At 41.9% G+C, this 20,493-nt stretch overlaps 1 protein-coding gene across 1 annotated transcript in view; it reads right to left on the bottom strand.

Annotated features, from left to right (window-relative positions):
• The window catches only part of FBLN5 (fibulin 5), a 55,480-nt gene that overhangs the window by 11,251 nt on the left and 23,736 nt on the right, over window positions 1–20,493 (bottom strand). Inside the window, exons 5-8 of the mRNA XM_075753678.1 lie at window positions 7,894–8,016; window positions 4,428–4,544; window positions 3,348–3,467; window positions 430–552 (exon numbers count right to left, since the gene is read on the bottom strand). Of these exons, the coding sequence (XP_075609793.1) occupies window positions 430–552; window positions 3,348–3,467; window positions 4,428–4,544; window positions 7,894–8,016 (483 nt within the window). The remainder of the gene's footprint in view (window positions 1–429; window positions 553–3,347; window positions 3,468–4,427; window positions 4,545–7,893; window positions 8,017–20,493) is intronic.

The raw sequence follows: 20,493 nt of genomic DNA, 5'->3' as shown, positions 1-20,493 counted from the left end.
CATAACACTTGTACTATGCGAAGTGGCCTTTGGATAACTGACCCCTCTTTTAAGATCAGTTTTCATTCCATTCATTTCTGCTTATTGGACTGCTCCCATATGCTAAGTGCTGCAAAAATAGAAAAGAAATTGGCTGCTCAAGCTGTCTGACTTTAGAGAATGGGAAAACTAAAGAGAGATGTGCAGCAGAGCCGAGAGCATCTGAGGGCTTTCCTGTGTAGCTGTTTCCTAGTCAGTAAAGTCTTACACCAACACACCAGTTGACCTCAGTGGGACTACTGACGTGATGAGAATTACATAATTGGCCCCTATGAGTATTTCACTATGCAATGCCAAGACCAAGCATCTCAATTCTTGAAAACCTCTTTCCAGACACAAGGCCTATTTTCTGGTCTCTTTGGGCTTTAATCAGTGCAGGAATGTTCTTACCTTGGCAGCTTCTGCTATCGTCAAGCAAGTTGTAGCCCGAAGGACAGATACAGTAGTAAGAACCAGGCGCATTCACACATTCGTGCTGGCAGAGGAACTCTGAGAAGCTGCATTCGTCCATGTCTGCAGTGGTAAAACAAAGTTTAGTGTCTTTGGCTTTACAGTCAAAAGAGCAGTCCCACAGGCAAGTGGCCATACAGACTACGTGCCCATCACTCCAGCTGGAGGTTGGCACCCTCCAGCTCCCTAGAGCTCCACAGCAACCTGGCAAAATGCTATAGAGGTTCTCGGTTAAACATTTTTTTTCCTAAGGAAAAGCTGCTGCTGAATACGATGCATGGCTTTTATTTATTTATTTTTCTTTTTGAATACCTGTCACCAGTTGGCCATGTTTTCAGTTCTGTTTTACGTCAGAGATAGAGCTACTCCAACAACAAAGCTGCAACTGTAATTTGAAAGGAGAGACTTGGCGATGGTTTTCTTTTTTTTTTTTTTATTTTTTATTTTTTCTGGAGAGCAAACTTCCCCTTCCCAGGGCCACATGGGTCCCAGCAGAACTCTTGCAGCCAGCCCCGGCTGTTTTATGTTTTTTAGCCTCTAGCCAGTTACTTCCAAGGCATTCCAGCAAGACTACAGAGCTCATCCCAGCTTGGGTCAGACCTACTGGAAGGCCCAGCCATCTCCCAAATGATACCCAGGAAGCTAAGCAGTCTGTCAAATCTCTGACCGAAAGCAGAAATTGTGCTCTTTTCCCCTTGCGCTCATGAATTAACCAGGCATTGTATTCTGCAGAACTCTGCTCAAGCGAGAAGGATGAACTTCAGAGCTGCACATGGAGGCATGGCTGACTGAGGGGAAAACACATGCAAAGGCACTAGACAGAGGGAGCCTGCAGTTAATCATTTCCTCATTTCCCTGGTCAGGGGAAGAGAGAAACAAAGGCCAGAGCTCCAGCCAGGAACTCCCAAGTTCTTATTCCCAGCTCTGACATGTTGACTCTCCCAGGCAAATGACTTTTACTCTTCAGACTGAATTTCCCTTTCTTCTAAATTGGGCTCAGTCCATTTATTCACTTTCGGTGTTTTGTGCAGATGGACTGAAAAGTATTTGAAGTCCAAATATGTTAAAGTGGCTTTATGGCTGCAACCACATTATCAAAAGGGAGATGAAAGGAACTCTACACCTACACAGTGCTGTTACTGGGTGACTTGCCCCAGTGAGTTCACTGAAAAAAACACCTTCCTGACAAAACATGGACCAAGGGCTGACTCCCGAAAGGGACGGAGATATCACCCATCCCCTTGAGGTGTCCTAGCCCAGTGCTCCAGCACATCAGATTCATATAACCTGTGCTCAGCTGCCGTCAAGTGCTGGAGGGACTTAAAGCCCTCAGGGTCCTACATTTCTGCTGCTGAGCCCACACAGGACAGACACATCTTTGCAGTTCCTAAATAGTTCTGCTGACTACCCGCAGGGGACAAGATGATAGGAATTTCAGAGTGCATCTAATGCACATGCAAGACCTTTGTGATTAGAAAATAATGCCGATGTTGGGAAAGCCAGGTTGAAATCTGCCTCTCTCCTTGAATTGGGGCAGGATGCCTCCCATCTTCAAGGTAAGCTGGCTGCTAGGCCATGGACTAATCCAGAGGCTGTTGAAGTACCTTTGGATCCTGGGTGTCTCACAGGAGTGTCCTCCTAACCAGGCACTCCCTTTGAGAGCCTCAGCAATGTCTAGTGATTGCTTGTGAAGTGAAAAAAGCTCATCCAGAGAAATGTGACCTGCTTTGACAAGTATTTTCTTGCACAGAATTATCAAGAATAGATTTTGTGCTCTAAATCTGGGTCATGGAAAGTCCCTTTTGCTGGCTTAACTCTCAGACATGAATGAGCCTCTTCTGTTGCCATTTTGTACTGGCAATGTTTATGTGGCATTGCACTGAACTTAACTTGTTCAGGCCCCCAACTAGCTGAGGAGCACATAAAAAGGTGCAGGAGTCTAACTTAGAAGCAGAAACTTCATTAAGAAAGCAGAAAGCTTAAGTTAGGTGCTGCAGCTCTAAATGTTAAACACGTAAGACCCTTTAGAGATTGAAGTCTTTCTTCTTTCCCTTATAATAAGGAGCTTTGCAGGGAAGAGCAGCTTTGGAAACACTAATCTATACACATACTGCATATCACATGCCTTCTGTCTCTGAAACAGCATGTTACATCTGTTTACTGTAAATTAAAAAACAAGTATTTTCCAGTGTGTTTTTCCTTCCAAGAAATATTGGCTGGATTCTCTAATTTTATCAGGCTGTGGGAACATTAAGCACAGAAATAAGTTTTGCCTTCAATTAAAATAAAGCAATAAAATAAAAAAATATCCAAGAGAGGAAAAAGTACAGTGACATAAGCACAGTTTCTTCTGCTATATGTGGTGAACAAATTAGCAATAGCTGTACTAAGAAACCATATATTGTTGCTGAAGTGTAGCCAGAGCCATACAGGGGAAACTGGGGAAGGTTTCAGGCAGAAGTGTGGAGTTGTAAGAGCAAGAGGAATACATGCATGCAACAGACAACTGGAAAAGTGCTTTATATATAGTATTTCTTTAATCATGGAAGAATGTTCTAGGACAGTCCTTGCTTTATTTGCTCTAATAAAGCTTCCTGTTCAGCATTTAGAATGCGTCGTCTTATGTTTTGTTGTAATATTTAGCTTATTTCTTTAAAACCATTTGCAGCCCTCCTCCATTGTGCTTTTCTGGATATTTGCAATATGCTTTAACTGGAAAGGAGATCATATGAGTTGCAGCTATCCTGCTGCTAACCATGGACCAAGGCAAAAAAAAGCATGTACAAAACAATACATTGGAAGAATAAAACTTAATATAATTAAAGAAACCAAAACAACAAATGACTAAAGACAGTTACCACTGCAGTTAACTCCATCAGCTTCCAGTTCGTAGCCAGGTTCACAGCGGCAGAGAAAAGAGCCGTAGGTATTGACGCAGGTCTGAGTGCAAGGATTTTCACTTGTGCATTCGTTCACATCTATGGGAAACCAATGCCCAATGCATCAGTGACTTCTCCCCAAACTCTATTTTCAATTCATTACTGTAAAGCATTTTGAAGAGATTAGCTGTACAGTCAGAATGATTTGTTCTCAAAAAATATAACCAAGTCAGTATTGTTTATTGGGATTCAGGCTGATGCATGGAAATAGCATGTTGGAAACGCAACATGCGTGGAAATGAAGCATTTTGGGAATGCCTTCAATCAAAAAAATAACATGGAAAATGGGGATTAAATGTTTATTACAAATTCTTCTGTTTTTATCCTGCAATTTTAAAAACATTGAACTGATTTTGTCATAACAGACCTGAGACAAAATGCAGCAGAATGTACCTGAGGAAGATAATGCAATGAGGAACGGTCCTTATGGAAACCTAGGGCTATGACAAAACCTTTTTTCCTCCTTTTTAGAACATTAGCAGCTTCTGGAAAGTCCTCACATCATTACACACCATTTCCTGCTGCATGTGGGAAGATGCTCCCTGCTTAGCTAGGGAAAGGCTTCATGAAGAGCTTGCGTTGACTTTGATTCAGGTAGCACATCACAGCAGAAGGTGGTCTAATGCTCAGGACCCAAGTATGGAGCTTGGGAGACTCAGATATAATTTGCTGATCTGACAGAGTTTTTCTGTTTCAGATGGGTCACACAGCCTCAGATTTTAAAAGTAACTTCAGTACCTAAACTGTCTGTAGTTTAAATGAATTGAGTAAATCTGTATTATAGGGGGCTTGGGCCTCTGTGCATATTTTTTCTGATACTCTGGTCATGTTGCCCCTGTACCCCTCTGAGGTACTGTGAAGCTACAGAATTATCTCAGGCTGACAAGCTTATAAACACTTCCAAAAGCAATGCTGGGAAAGTTACTTGTGTTCTAAAAATGAAGCAAATTTTAGGGGTTGGGACAAAAGACTTCAGTCATGGTTTACCATACACAGTACCTTGGCATGATCTTCCATCGTCATTAAGGGTAAAGCCTGGGTTGCATGTGCAGGAGTAGGAACCGGGCACATTGGCACACAGCTGCTGGCAGTAGCCATAGCGACATTCATCTATATCTACAGGTGGGGAAGATGGAAAGTAGAGTGGTCTGCATTTTCATGTGCAGGTACAAAGCAGCAAACACACTGAGTCAACGGTACCACTAACAGCGTCCCGGTTACAGATCTAACAACCACACTTACAGGTGTTCAGACCCAGAGTTATACTTAAATTACATCTCTACCCAAAAGAACGCAGTAATGTATTTTTATCCAGCTGACATTTATCAGTATGTCCTATGAAGTGATTGTCTTTGCTGTGATCTTCAACTTCATGCGATGCCATGAGGAAGCCCAGAGTCAGTCCCTTTCAGCAGTTACTTCGAAGCATACCTCATAGCTGGCACAGCCCATCATCACAAGCACAGCCAACGTTGTAGCAAAGTTTTGTCAGAATCAAGATAGAAAACGTTGACCTCCACATATACCAAAGCTACTCACTAAAAAAGCGATGTCTTTGTTACTAGATGCTTCTTTTTTAGAGAGGATATTCTTTAAGGACTTCTTTCCAAATAGTCACATTCACATTTTATATGAAATTTTATCTGACAAGTTATAGACTCTAAAATGTAAACAGTAAATTTACTGCCAAAATAGCAGTTTGGGCTGAATTGCAGCATTAGCAATACATGCAACTGACTGTTATAAGCACAAGAAAATGCTGTAAGGTACGCATGCTGCTAAGTGCTAGAAGAATTTTGCTCCTGGACTAAGAACTGGAATGAAACGCCTGGGGTAGTTGTCCTTTCCAAGGCTTTACATTTCTTTTGGTATCAACTGGCTTTTGATTTATGGAGACTTTTTGTAATGGCTACGTTCAAAGCTTTGAAGTTAAGTTTCTGCAGTAGAAAACCAAGTGTATTACCTCCAGTCAGTTTGCCAGAACAAGCAAAGCGGTAAGGCACAAGCTTTGGTGAAATGGCCCCCATTAGGTTCCAACGCATGTGAAAATCAAAATGACAGTATTCTTCCCATGGTTCACATGTCTATATACATATCTGCATGAATTCCAGCAGTTCATTATTTGTTAGCTAAATTGGTTGCTTCCTGTTTTAGTGTTAAATATTAAGAATGTTTTGGGAAACTGAATTCTTGACCGACTTGAACATTTACATGATGTGGTAATACCATAAAACCAACAATGTTGTGAATCTGTTGTATAAGTAGCTACATCCTGCAATTCAAGTTTATGTTCTTGGCCTCACTGAGGTAGTTTTGCCATAGAAAGTCTCAGGAAACCATTCTGAAAATGTCAAAAGTCTTGGAAATATTCTCTCTCTGTAAAAAAGCAAGGACACTGACACTCAGTTTTACACTTACTAGCTTTTATTTCCCACTGCATTCTAAATAGCAAAATAACCCAAAGGCCAGGGTCAGCTATGGTATTTACACCAGCAGTAGGCTTGGCCTAAATAGTGCAAAAATTGACGTGAGTTTTAAGTAAATTTGGGCAACCTAGTGGAGTGGAGGGTGTCCCTGCCCATGGCAGGGAGGTTGGAACTAGATGATCTTTAAGGTCCCTTCCAACCCAAACCAGTCTATGATTTTATGATTCTAAATGAATATCTCATTTCACTGACACAACGCATTGCTTTAAATACATGCTTTGGCTTTTGCAGGACTGTTATCTGAAGAGTGTGTCATGTTGCGGATAAGGAGTTTTACAGAGCTTCTTGTGGGTGGGTCATGCGGACACTGCTGTACTGACCCCTCCTGTATAAACTTTACTGGGATAATTACAATAGGTAGAAGTGTAGCTTTTTGTAACTGTCATTTACTAACAGTGCACCATAAAAGCCTGTCTCTAAAAACCCAACCCAGCCCTCTGATTACATTAAATAGTCTTTTACTGCTTTATGCCAGCAAAAATCACTTCTTCAAGGCCATGGAGTATGGAAAACTGAGACATTTTTGACACTTAGGGAAAAATATAATGACTCCAAATGCAATTTGCTTTTAGCTCTTTGCATTGCCTTGTAATAATGCACCCCATAATAAAGTGGGCAACACTGGGATGTTCTTGCCTATTTTAAATGGCATAAACAGATACTCAAATCAGTTCAGCAAAGCAGCCACTTCAGTTCTCTGGTATATCCATCAAGCAGTAAAGCACTTTAGATCCATGTCCAAAGCCTGAATGCTGCATACAACCCTGAAATTTGGGCTGTAACTGGGAGAAGTAAATGGGTAACACAACAGGCTGTGTAGAGCAGAATCCCGCTCCCTGCCCTTCCTCATCCCCACCCCACCACGTATGCCTGCACAGTCCCCGGCACAAGCTTTTTTTCTCCAAGAGAAGAAGAATTATCAGAGATTAAGGAGCAGGGGGCTTGGAGACTTCATATTGCAGGGGAACTACGAGAGAGTGACTCCCCAAAGCAGCTATGGCTGCGCAGACCCCACTTGGACGAGGCTCAGCTCTGTCCCTGCCAGGTGAGTTACACAGCAGCTGTTTGCAGTAGTTAGGAAAGCAGCCGTGAGTCAGTCCTTCACTGGAATTGGTACTTGGGAGGAGAAAGTTGGAAAATAACTGGAGAGGCTCCAGGGATGAATGGGCAGGGAAAGCCCGTTCTCCTTCCAGCGGAGGTGTTGTGACAGGATGGTCCAGCTCCGCAGAGCTGGCAGGCAAACAGCCTGCACCGAGGGGGGGAAAAAAAGAGCAAACTTTAAAAAAAACCCAGTTGTATCCTATCTCCCAGGTCCTATCTGTGTACCTAAAATTAACGTCTACTTCATCATCCCATGGGCATGTCAAGTGAGGGGAATGGGCTGGGGGAGAGGGGAGCTGGAAGGTTTTCCCATGCTGTTTGTGGAGGGATGTTTTTTCAACAGTGCTGAGCTCAAAGGATGAACAGGACATTGCTGCAAGGAAATTGATAAAATCAAAATGAAACTGCTTGGAAGCTACTGAAATGGCACCTAGTTCAGAGATAATTTTTTTCTCCACGCCCAAGCAAAGGGGTTGGTTGAACAGGGATTTACTGGCCTGTTTCTCGGTGTCAAATGCTGATCCCTTCAGGTCCAGACTGTCACGGTGTGGAAAGGACAGATCTATTTGGGAACAGATCTTTTTGCATACATGCCTCTGATTGATCTTATATGAAAGGGAATCCTTCAGACTGGGAATATCAAAATCCCACGTGTAACATGGGTGCTGGTCATATGGCATTTACATCTACATTTTTGTTCCACGAGGGAGCCTCTCTGCCAAGCATACTGTTGGCACTTACAAATACGAAAGACATCGGTTTCCACGTAGCCAAAGGTTTAACTGTGTGCTTGACAAAGATGCCCAGTGACATTATTTCAGCTATTCAGTGGTACACATACACAGATACACAAATCTCACATCGCACGAGGTTTTTACCTAAACACTGGCCTTCTAACAGCCAGTAGCCTTCAGTGCAGGAACAGGTATAGCCCCCCTCAGTATTTATGCAGATCTGGGTGGGGTTACACTGGTGAGAATCTGATGCGCATTCATCCACATCTGCAACACAGAAATACAGCAAGAAAATATTAGAAATGGCAACAACAAAAGATTGTTCACACTGTACAGGGACTTGCACTCACAAGGTGTACACTGGGTCCGTGCGAGGAACCAAAGTGTGGTGGAGAAGAGAGAATGACCATAACCTGAAGTAAAAGTCATAAGAATAAATCTCTGAGGGCAGTGAGAACTGAGGGTGCTCATCAAATCTCTCCCTTTTGCAGATGACCCAGTGTTTCTCAGAGCTCCTCAAGACAGGGATTGCATTACCTTGAGTTTTTTATTACTTCCACATTTGCTTTGTCACTGAACTGCAATTTCCATGCCACAGGGCAGTGTTCAGCCCTAGGGAAGGGCTGCTGAAAGGGCTATATATCCCCACTGCAGACTAAGAGATGAATGGGAGTTCTAGACATGTACAAACACAACTCAGACATATATAAAAAAAATTACTTCCTACCCCCACCAATGCAGATTATCCCACTGTAATTTCTCTGACAGAAGGTTCAACCAAAATCAACCTTTACCTGAGAAGAAAAATGTATACTTCCCTGGAATCAATTTCCTGACAATAAAACTCTTTTCTTTTTTTTCTTTTTTTTTTTTTTTTTACCATCCTTATTGTTTTTAATGTATTTGACTTTTTATTACAACCCCTTAGGGAGTTTTTGCTGTGGGCTATTTTTATTTTTTTTGCAAAGGAGGTGAATAGCATTCCTACATTCATATAAGCCAGGACACTGGAACCTAACTGATTAAAAATGCCTTTCTGAGTCATAAGTTCAATTTGAATCCCTCCTTGCTCAATCTCTTCCCTGATGTTTCTGGCATCGGGTTTACCTCTAGATGTCAGAAATGGAAATATCAAAAGATAAATTGTATCATTTTTTCAGCCAATTCAGATTTCTATGTTTTATTTATTGATACCTAAACTATTTTTTATTCCAGCATACTGTGCACTGGCCTTTGCTGAAGTACTATGTCATCTGAGCAATGCTGCTCCCTTGATCCCTCCCTGATTCTTATTAACCCAGACTTCGTTGGGTCATGACTGAAAGTATCTCACAAACGCACTGGGCTGGAGCAGGCGGCAGAGGACAGGAATTATCTCTCAGTATCTGCCTCTGAGGCACCCAGCACAGCCACATGGCTGTAAAATCCCAGTAGTCATGAAATAACTGATCCAATCTACCACAGCATCATATCTAACATGTTTGGATATATAAATAAATACATACATATTATATATATGGAGAAAGTCTAGGGTTCTTATCTTGCCAATGTCTGTACCAGAGCCATTTGTGGTGAGTCAAAGCTGGTAAGATAACAAGAGTGGCACAATTAGAGGTAATTAGCTCTGTCAGAAATCAGTTCCCACATATTTACGGTCCAGAGGAAAGGTTGGCAAAGTGGTGGGGGAAGTGGGAAAGGAGTAAGATAACAAGTCTAGACTATATAAGTACATAAATGTGTTGTGCAGTTTATCTATTGCTTCTGTGATTGGGCTAAAAATTCTGGATCCTCCCTTTATACAGGGTATCACACATAATTGGCAGCATTGGAACACAGATTTTATCTAACCATAAATTTAATAAGGATGACATTAATATTTTCTAAATGAAAAAGCTTTCTATTTGTCATGTTTGCTTATTGTTTTAGGAGTGGGATCTTGGGGACTTGCCAACCCTGCTGTTTCTAGCCTACTCCAAACTTAAAAAGGAGATTTTCATTTTCCATGCTACCTGCTTTCAGAAATATTAATAGGTGAAGACCAGTGGAGACAAAATGAGGGACAGGGTCTTGCCACCATGTATGGTAGCAATGCTGTTTGAAGCCTACAGATGCTGTGGTGCATCTTTCTTGCAAGGGTACAACATGTACCCTTCACCGAAAGCAATGGGTGGCTGCAGGATCAGTTTTGTCCCTGAGTCATCTTTGTAGCAGTTGCATGAGCAGCAGTGCAATCACTCAGGAAAAGTAAGGCATCACTCCTCTTTCCTTTGCTATCTACCAAGCAGATTTCTTTGCTTACTCCCAATTTTTGCCTTTTCTGGTGGTATTGGAGACATATTTGCATCTGAACACAAAATTTTTTAGAATGGAGGCTACCTGTAGATTTTCTGCTGCACTTACTTAGAAAACCTGATCAATCTGAAGTTATCTATGCAGAATACCTTGACTCCCCATGTTTTACACTGAATCATACTTCACTGACTTAATGAAGTTTTATGTAGTATAAGCAGCATTACTGATAGCATAAAATCTTTCTGCTTGGGCCTGAGTGCACACACCCAGTTCTACATTACATGTCTCTGGCTTCTTCTAGGATTCCCCCTTACCATGATGCGCCATTAAACTCTGACAGGCCCAGCCAATGCAATCAAATCAATTATTTTTGGCAAGCAGCCTTCTCAGTACAAACAGATAGTGTAATCCCAGCCTGTCTGCCAGGGGTTATTTGCATTTCATGGGCACACTAAGTGAAAGCTGGTATTTGCACACTGAATAAAATGTTGGTGCAACAATTGGCTAACCATTAAGTATCCTCTTGAAGAATATCAGAGGTGGGAGGACAGAGGGTGCCTTGCCCAGCCCATTTTCATGGTGCAGCATACAGTGAGAATTGGCATGATTGATAAAGTCAAAACTAGACATTTGCCAGGGAAAGAAAAAAACCCCAACACTTATTTCCACTGGGGAGCAAACTATCCATAAAACTTTGAGAGATTGCATATAATGGATTCACTAGACTTAAGTGCCGCATAGAAACTATACCAAAACACTCCCAGGGCATTTTTGGTTGAGTGGAAAATTGATAGTGGAAACAATCTAACAGCTAGTCAATAATGTGTAAATAATTTCTTATTCTGGTTGCACAGATTATTATTTCTGTCCCATTCAACCATAAATTCTAAGTGTGTTCATGCCCTGGGAATATCACTTCAAAGCTCATTTGTATCACTCTACTCACTCGAGTAAAACTGTGATGCTAAATGTATATGATACTAGATTGTCAACAGTTTTGTAGGTTCAAAGCAGATAAGACAAATTCCTAGAATAAAAAATTGTAAGGACTACTCAATACAAGGACAGCACATGTGACTAAAAAGTCCCTGAGATGCAGTTCTCTGGATCCTGGAAGAGTACTTCTGACCCAGCATAACTTGCATTGCAGTCTTCACCATGGAAAGAAATCCCACAATGACTGTCTGAGCCCCAAAGTAAAGTCTAATCAGCTGGAAAGCAGAAGAGTTACTACAGGGAAGCAAGCTAGCAAGAAACCCTAGAAACCCCACTGCCCCCCATCCAAGGTGTTAATAGATTGTGATATTTGATGATTTGGACATCAGTACCGTGAAATCATCAGATGGTGTCACCCATCATGGATATCCAAGGACAGTTTTCGTAATACTGAACCTTCTTTTCATACCTTTCTTTGTCAAGATCCTTACAAAACATGACCTGCATCCCAAGAGCAAGTCTAGGTTTTACTAATAGCTAGTTTTATTGGAGACCTCTTCTGTGATTTTGGCTAAATTACTCAGTATATGGCTACAAGTGGAATTGCCATGAGGTGAACTGGGAAGCAAATATAAATTAGATCTGTCCTCAGTGAAAACAGATTAAGATACCTGGTGGTTACTGTGCATGACAAGGAACTGGCACAGTGGCAGTGACCACACTGTAGCTCATGAGCTGAGGATTTACCCTCACTCATCCTTGCTCTTCATCTTCAATGCCCTGCTTCCTATCTGAAAAATAGAATAGCTGTCATAGTCCAGCTTCCCTCACTGTTTAGCATCTAAAACTATTCAGGGCAGGGCCTGTCCTCTTATACATAGAGTCAGTTCACAATTAGTCCATTTTTATTTGAAGCATTCCAATCCTAATTCAAATAAAACTGTACAATGAAACCCTGTAATGTCCTACTTGGTGATAAATACCAGCGGCCCTGAATTTTAACTGGGAAATTCAAGACTAAGAAATTGAAGGACTAGCCTGTGATGACTCACAAGGTAGAAGCAAGAACAGGTCACAAACATTTCCAACTTGTAGTCCTTCATGTAGCTCAATACAACCTGACCCTATTATATGAACACTTAAAGATGCGACTTTTTCAGAAATTTCATGCAGTCTTTGTATTGGCTAATGAGATCTAAAGTAAAAGAATTCTGAAAGCATTATGTTCTGCTTGGAGACCTCAGAGGCATCAAAGGCTCTTTCAGCTAACCTTGTTTCTTCTATGCTACTCACAACATTACTGTCCTACCCTAATGATGCATTGAACCTCAAAGCTTCCAGTAGTTACTGAAACAGGGAGAGAACCATTGACAGTCAGTGGCAAATTGAAAGAGTTATCTAGCTACCTGTCCTGGTTTCAGCTTTCTAGTAGCTGGTGTAGTGCTGTGTTTTAGATTTAGTATGCGAATAATGTTGATAACACACTGATGTTTTTAGTTGTTGCTAGGTAGTTGTAGTGTCGACACTAAGTCAAAGACTTTTCAGCTTCCCACGCCCTGCCAGGTGCACAAGAAGCTGGGAGAGCACAGCCAGGACAGCTGGCCCACACTGGCCAAAGGGATATTCCCTGCCATATAATGTCATGCTCCAGATATAACTGGGGAAGCTAGTTGGGAGGCAGGATCGCTGCTCGGAAACAGACTGGGCATCGGGTTGATTTTTTTTCCTCCAGTATGTGCTGAGCAATTGCATTTGTGCATTTCTTACTTTTTTTTATTATTACTGTTGCTATTGCTATTACTATGACTATTATTACTATTACTATTATTATTCTCTTCCTTTGTTATCCTATTAAACTGTCTTTACCTCAACCCACAAGGGTGTTTTTTTTTATTCTCCTCCCCGTCCCCTTGGGGAAGGGAGGGGTGAGCAAGCAGCTGCGTGGTGCTTAGTTACTGGCTGGGGTTAAACCATGACAGTAGCACAGCTTTTCTTACCCTTACAGACAAGACTAGAACTGTTGCTGTGAAGCTACATTTCTAAACAGGACAATGTTAAAAGTTGTTATAAGACCTAATCATTTTGAATAAGCCTGCATTTTCCCAAGTAACTAGTGACTCTGGGTGACTCCTTAAAGGTTCCCGATTTTGAGAGAGCAGCTGTTCAGCACTTAAAACAACACTAAGGAACCTAGGCAGGGCAGGATGGATCCCTGATCAAAACTTCTCTTGCCTAGCAGTGCTTGGCCAACACCGGCTCTGGATGTCTTGGCTCTTGATTTTGCTGCTGTGTGCTATCAAATTAGCAGTCATCTATATTCTCCCATCCATCCTTCCAGTTGTTGTGTTCACATTACTGCTCCCACAGCTAGTTCCAAGGGCATAAGTTCAGGCAGAAGTCCAGACTGAAATTAAAATTTGTCCTGAAGTGGGAATGATTCACTTTGTTACTTCCCAGCTGAATACTGAGAGCACGGCCCATCCAGACCACTGCTCTCTGCCTCCTAACAAATACCACCTGAAATGAACACAGAGCTTCATGGCTCAAAGCTGTGAGTTTTAAAGATCTTTGGTTTACTGACTGAATGATAGAATAGGTAGGAGGCATCTCCACATACATGTGTCAGGAAGCCCTTGCTGCACGACCGTGAGCCTGAATACTCCAAAATTAACCACAACCTTCCCTCTCCGCTCGGGGTGTCTGCCTTAAAAATTTCTGGCTGTGGTGGTTTGGTCTAGCAACCCTGGGGTGTGATGTTCTGTTTACTTGACATTTTGACAGAGGTGAGGTGGCTGGGGCAGTGGGGTTTCATTTGGGGATTGGAAGGGTGGAGAAAGTGGGTTTTTTATATTTCTGGCTGACTGACTGCGTTTTGTGGGATGTGATGTGCTGATGCTTTGTTTTTATTGCTACAGATTGTATTTTTAATGGATGGCAGGATGCCTGGTGACTGGATAGATATCATTTACAGTGTTAAAATAAATAAATGAACTAATTGTGTTTAGCATGCAAATTACTGGCTTTGTGTATTATTATCTGTAAAAGCTAGCAGTAAGCTTCATGGATTCTTTAGAATTCAGCCACATCATAGAACGATGAATGATTTTTTTTTTAATTCATTGCCCATAAATTTAAAAAAAAATAAATTCAAAAGCCATATGCAAAAAAAAAATTGGGGCAGCATATTAATATAGTCAGAAAGAAAACCTAGATGTCAAACTGCAGCACAACACCACATCTCACCAGGGAGGCTAATTCTTATCAGAAGATATAGCGATCTTTTATACTGACTCGTGTCCACAAAGAATGCAAGACTGAGGCCATTCATTTATATTAATACTATCGCAAAAAAACACAGCATAAAAAGAAAAGCAATATTCTCATCTATTGAATCAAGACCAGACATACTCAATACTGCTCAAAAGAAAGAGGCTAAAAGTAGGAGACCAGAAATCTCAAGAGAGAGTCTTAAATGTGGAATCATGCTGTGAGTGTCTACAGGATCCTGAGGATCTGGTTTTGTTCCACTGTTATCCACATTTGGGATAAAATGCAGAGGATCATAAGCTGGTGGAGTTAAGAACTAAAAAACGAACAAAACTCATATAAAGGTGATTTGTTAGGTATAGTGGGCACATTTGAAAGTGCATTTCAAGACAGACAAATGCAAGGTCATATATCAAGAGTAAAAAATGTCATGAAAATAACCCTGGGGACATTAAAGATAATCACTTGAACATGAACTTTTCTTGGCACGGCGTTGCTGAAAGAGCAAGCATAAACATGAGAACACTAAGTAGACACAGGAAATTGTTCTTACCACTGTATATTGCATTAGTAAAATAATGACTGAAATACATTTCTGGTGTCAGCACTTCAAAAAGCGATATTGCAAAGAGATCAGGAAATCTCCAAAGAGTAATTTCAATTCACGAAAACTTGTCTCAGAGCAAGATAATTCCACATTTATTGATCTATTTGAGAAAAGGTTCAAGGCATATTTGCCTGGGATCTATAAACATCCTCAAGGAAACAAAGGTTTTAGCTGGAGATGGTCACTAAACCTAGCAAAAGACAATGGGATGAAATTTAGTGTTTAGAAGACAAAGTCAAAATAAAAATAAGGCACAAATTTTAGCAGTATGACTGATTAACCATCTGAAAAACATAATAAAGCCTGTGGTAGATGTTCCATTACATTAGGGCCTTATACCTGAACAGTATTTCTTTGAAATATGCTGTAGCAAAAATTGTATGCTTGAAACACCAACTGCTGGATAAGGTTCTATGGCCTGAGTCACAAAAAAAAGACAGATTATGTGGTCAAAGTGGTGTCTTACGATCTTCATAGAATGATTTAACATTGTTTAGTTATTTTTATCTGTATTCATAACCATCACACCTGAGACTTTCTGCTTACCTTACATCTTTTTTTAATTTCCTAGGCCATTAGGTGATCTATCTTGGCCACTGAAACTCTGAAAATGGGGATAGGAGTTTGTAAAGTTCTTCCAAGTGATTTCTCCTTTGCAAAGTTTTAAATGTATGTATGTGCAATTTTTCAGTTTTTGTTTGTACTTTTATCAATAAATTTGATTTTTAGTAGGATATGTTTATAATAACTGCATAAAAAGTACGTAAAACATAGAGAATGTTGATAGCTGTGTTGGGTTTGTGTGGCAAGGTTTTGGTAGCGGGGGGGGCTACAGCTGTGAGAAGCTGCTAGAAGCTGCTAGAAGCTGCTAGAAGCTTCCCCTGTGTCTGACAGAGCCAATGCCAGCCGGCTCCAAGACGGATCTGCCACTGGCCAAGGCCAAGCCAATCAGCGCCTCTGTGATAACATATTTAAGAAAGAGAAAAACAGAGAGTGCTTTTGCAGCCAGAGAGAGGAGTGAGAAGATGTAAGAACATCTGCAGACACCAAAGTCAGTGCAGAAGGAGGGGCAGGAGGTGCTCCAGGCGCCGGAGCAAGATTCCCCTGCAGCCCGTGGTGAAGACCATGGTGAAGCAGGCTGTCCCCCTGCAGCCCATGGAGGGAGGATAAGGGGGTGTAGCGATTCCACCTGCAGCCCATGGAGGACCCCACGCCGGAGCAGGTGGAGACACCTGAAGGAGGCTGTGGCCCATGGGAAGCCCACGCTGGAGCAAGCTCCTGGCAGGATCTGTGGATCCGTGGAGAGAGGACCCCATGCCAGAGCAGGTTTGCTGGCAGAACTTGTGACCCCATGGGGGACCCACGCTGGAGCAGTTTGCTCCTGAAGGTCTGCACCCCGTGGAAGAGACCCACACTGGAGCAGTTCGTGAAGGACTGTAGCCCGTGGGAGAGACTCACGTTGGAGAAGTTTGTGAAGGACTGTCTCCTGTGAGAGGGACTCCATGCTGGAGCAGGGGAACGATGAGAGGAGTCCTCCCCCTGAGGATGAAGAAGCGGCAGAAACACCATGTGATGAACTGACCGTAACCCCCATTCCCCGTCCCCCTGTGCCGCTGGAGGGGGCAGAGGTTGAAGCCGGGAGTGAAGTTGAGCCCGGGAAGATGGGAGGGGTGGGGGGAGGTGTTTTGAGATTTGATTTTATTTCTCATTCCTCTACTCTGTTTTGCTTAGTAATAAATTAGATGAATTCCCTCTCTAAGTTCAGTCTGTTTTGCTCGTGATGATAATTAGTGAGTGATCTCTCCCTGTCCTTATCTTGTCCCACAAGCTTTTTGTTGTGCCTTTTCTCCTGTCTAATGAAGGAGGGGAGTGATGGAGCGGCTCTGGTGGACACCTGGCCCTCAGCCAGGGTCAACCCACCACAATAGCGTTCTTATTCTAGAAGATGTTGGGTCGTCAGCCTAAAGATGTTGGACATGCCAACCACCTTCATCTCAGGACATGTAGAATAATTGCATCTTTATGAAGCATGAAGCAAGGTAAAGAGGAAGAATCCAAGTTATTACCACAGACAATCTGTTGAATCAAAGAGCCAGAGAGGACTAAACTGCAGTTCAGGGGAAGTGGACATGCTGGAAGTAGGAGATTGTTTGGCAAGCTAAGTGACTTTAGGAGGTGGAAAGCCAGGGGAGAAAGCCAGCAGACAAGAGGAGAATGAGAAGAGGTGCTTAGGAACTCAAGCACCTGCCTACTGGAAGGTGGCATTCAAAACCTGTAAGCAAAGACATTGTTTGCCTTTCTTCTGCTCAGAAAAGCAGGGCTTTGTGCATAAACAGGGCTTTATGCATTAAAGAATACAGAAGAAAACTAAGTCCTTGAGATCAGCTTGTCAGTTCAGGGGCAATCTCAGAGTCCTTCAGGAAAAGACTTTCTTGACAAAAAGCTACATTTAAAAGAAAAAAAAATTAAATAAATATATTGATGAGTTTCATTCCAGTATTTATGAGTGTGTGCTCACATACCACACCACAGAGAAAATGCATGGGGAGAGCTTACCCAAAAAGTTCCATCCCAAGGAGATAATTTGCACCTGCCACTACAGGGACAAGGGAGACTACTACCTTGTTAAGTCCATCCACCGGTGTTGAAAGTGGTGGGATCCGTGACTGCACTTATCCCTCCACAAGCGAGGTCCATGCTCAGAGTGCTGTGACCATTCCGCTCCCTCCATGACAACCCCTTTCCCTGCTGGCTGGCAAGGTGATAACACCCCTAGCAGAGCGCTATCATGGAAGAACGTGGACTTATGTTCTCCGAGCTAGAACCACATTCTTGGAGACTTTGGTGATTAGAAGAGAAACTTTGCTTGGACTCTGTATTCAAGAGGGAAGCCAATGTGGACAGCAGATTTCCAAGATGATATGCTTTTGGCAATGTGCGCTGTTTCGCAGATGGACTGTTACATTTTGTTCTATTTGGAACATATTTAGCATGCATGACTTCCTGTCTTAAGTAATGAATTCTTATAATCATGCCACAAATTTCTGTGGGTCACAGTAGTAGCTACGGCTGTGTTTCATTCTTTTGACCAACCATTGACAAAAGTGGGTATGTTTTTGCCATCATGATTATTTGAGAACCATTAGCACCATGGGGTTCAACGCAGTAGGGCTGAAGATTAATTTGACACTTGTGAGAGCACAGGTCTTGCAGAGCAAAAAAAGTTTGCCATGAAAAGTCGCCTTCCCCCTTCTACTAGGAGGTATGGGTGGTTTGGGGGTCCAACTTCTTTATTTTATTCTGTCTGTATTTTAGTCCCACTGTTATACCAACACAACCCCAGGAGATCACCCTGCTCTTGAGATGAAAAGTTCTTGCAGAGAGGCTCTGCAAGTTGTGAGCTTGTTCCAGAATCTCTGTCTGCTCAAACACTGAAGCTCATTCAGTCATTTATAACCCTCAGGGCTCCATTTTAAAATAATACAAAGATTGGATGTCTATTTTTTTATAGGAATAATTGCACGCCAGGACTAAACATTCGAGCTCAGTAACATGGGTATCAGTTCCAAGATTACTTGGAACAGAGCACTTTCCCCAAACTTCTCCCCCACTCCTTATTTGGACACTGAGAAATAATTTCCTCAGTAGTAGATTTTTACTTAGTGAAATCACATGTTTTCTCAAAACTTTTTTTTCTCAAGATAATTACATTTGATAAGAAAAGGGGAGAAATAACAGTACCACATTCCTAAAGTGCAGACTGAAGCCAAATTCAAACTGCTGCTGTGTGGGGTCAGTGTTTTTTTCCAAGGACGACTGACCCTGCTGAGCTTGGACACAACCCAAGATCAACTCCCTAAACACCTGTTTAATTGCATATTTCAGTGTCTGAGGACTTGCCATTGATTGCCGAATTCATTTTCTATCTATCTGCACATATGCGTTATGTTATTGGTTGATTGCTAAACAAGGATTAAAGTGTTTTTTTCACATAGATGGTCAGCCTGGAAGTGGATACTAAGTAGTGCTGAGGCATGAATCTGTAATGCTGCTCCTTTCTGCCTGGTATGAAATTGCTCAACATGTGTCACAGGTTCTAGATCTCCTGCCAGCTATCTGAGCCCTTCCTTAGCTAGCACACTTTTAACATTACTCAAAGATGATAAACAACAGCTAAACTGTGAAAGAACTTTGGTCTCTGAGCATAGTTCTGATCTTGCTTTTGTGACTGAGGTTTATAGGACAGCCATGCAGGTAAGTGCATAGCAAGGGGACAAAAGGGGCACCAGCCACACACTTGGCATCACCTGCATGACTCCCACCAGTTCCCAGGGCTCCCTGTTGGTACGAGATCACACCCAGTTCCATGGAGTATTACCAGCGTCCCATGAGAGCCTTTTCACAAATGCACAGCCTGCATGTTAATTCCGGATTAGAAATGAGACAAACTACTGATTTCAGTTAAGGACTTTGCTTAAAAGTAGAAACTCCACGGACTGGAACACAACTGTACTCTCTGGATTCATGATCTCCTGATGCAGGTTCTGCACAACTTACAAAATCCATGGTCAGTGCATGGGATTTGGAAATTTCAGGTATTTCCTTGCTGCACTTAATGCTTATTCCAAGTAGCTGTGGTACAGCAGAACAAGAGGGAGCCGAATACCCTACAGGAGCAGAGTAAAGATGTGTTTATCATCCCACTGACTACATTGAACCTGCTGAATCAGGAGGTACCAAGCAGTTGCTGCTCAACATCAATGGTTTCATCTTCATCAGCAGGAAACATATTTTTCAGTTGAGTAAATGGAATGCTACTGTTGTACTACCTGTTTCTCAAAATGACCTACTTTGTATGATCATACACTCTACTGAGATCTACTGGTAGAGTAGTGAGAGGATCACATGAGCACTTACAGAGAATACTCCCAGTTGCTGAGAGGTTATGTAAGCGACACTTTCTATTGCAATGGAAGCAAAAAAGATGTGCAGTCAGAACCAGGAAATGCACACTAAGAAATTAAAACATACTTCTAGCAAAAGGTCCTTACATTCCTCCTTTTGCTGCATGATATGAAATAGTCTCATGCAAGAACCTCTAGAGAAGGCTTATAAAATTTGGCAGAAGTGGAACCATTAACACTGAAAAAGTGAATTTTCTATGGTCTGAACTGTATATTTTCTCTGCAATTGCTATGGGATAGTTTCAAAAGACCCTGTTAGAAGGAATATATTAAAAATACAGGAGTTTTAGAGCACTATTTTATAAAGCTTTTAAACAACTATTTGTGAAATCCTATTGGCTTCTCCTCCAATGAATTCTTTCAAAGACATTTTCTGTTAGGGTACAGAGGCATGAGAGAACTAAAAGAAGAGAACTTGCTAATTCCCACTTTCATTCCCCAGGGAGCTTTAAGAAATCACTAGCACAAATAGTCCAGCCAGCTGGTTTAGCCAATTGGTGGTCAGTTTACATTTCCTCTAATAAGTGAACTTCTTGACCGTACATTTTAACTGAGTCATTAAGAGCTCCTTTTCCAAGTGTTTTGGCAGGCTGAAGAGGTCTGAGACTGTGAATAGACCACAATAACTAGTAAAGAGGAGAACAGCCCTACATTTAATACAGCAAAAGAAATTGATTT

The sequence above is a fragment of the Balearica regulorum genome, chromosome 5 (assembly GCF_011004875.1).
Source record: "Balearica regulorum gibbericeps isolate bBalReg1 chromosome 5, bBalReg1.pri, whole genome shotgun sequence".
Lineage (NCBI taxonomy): Eukaryota > Metazoa > Chordata > Aves > Gruiformes > Gruidae > Balearica > Balearica regulorum.
The sequence above is the reverse complement of the archived record's forward strand: the minus strand, read 5'-3'. Positions and strand labels throughout refer to the sequence as shown.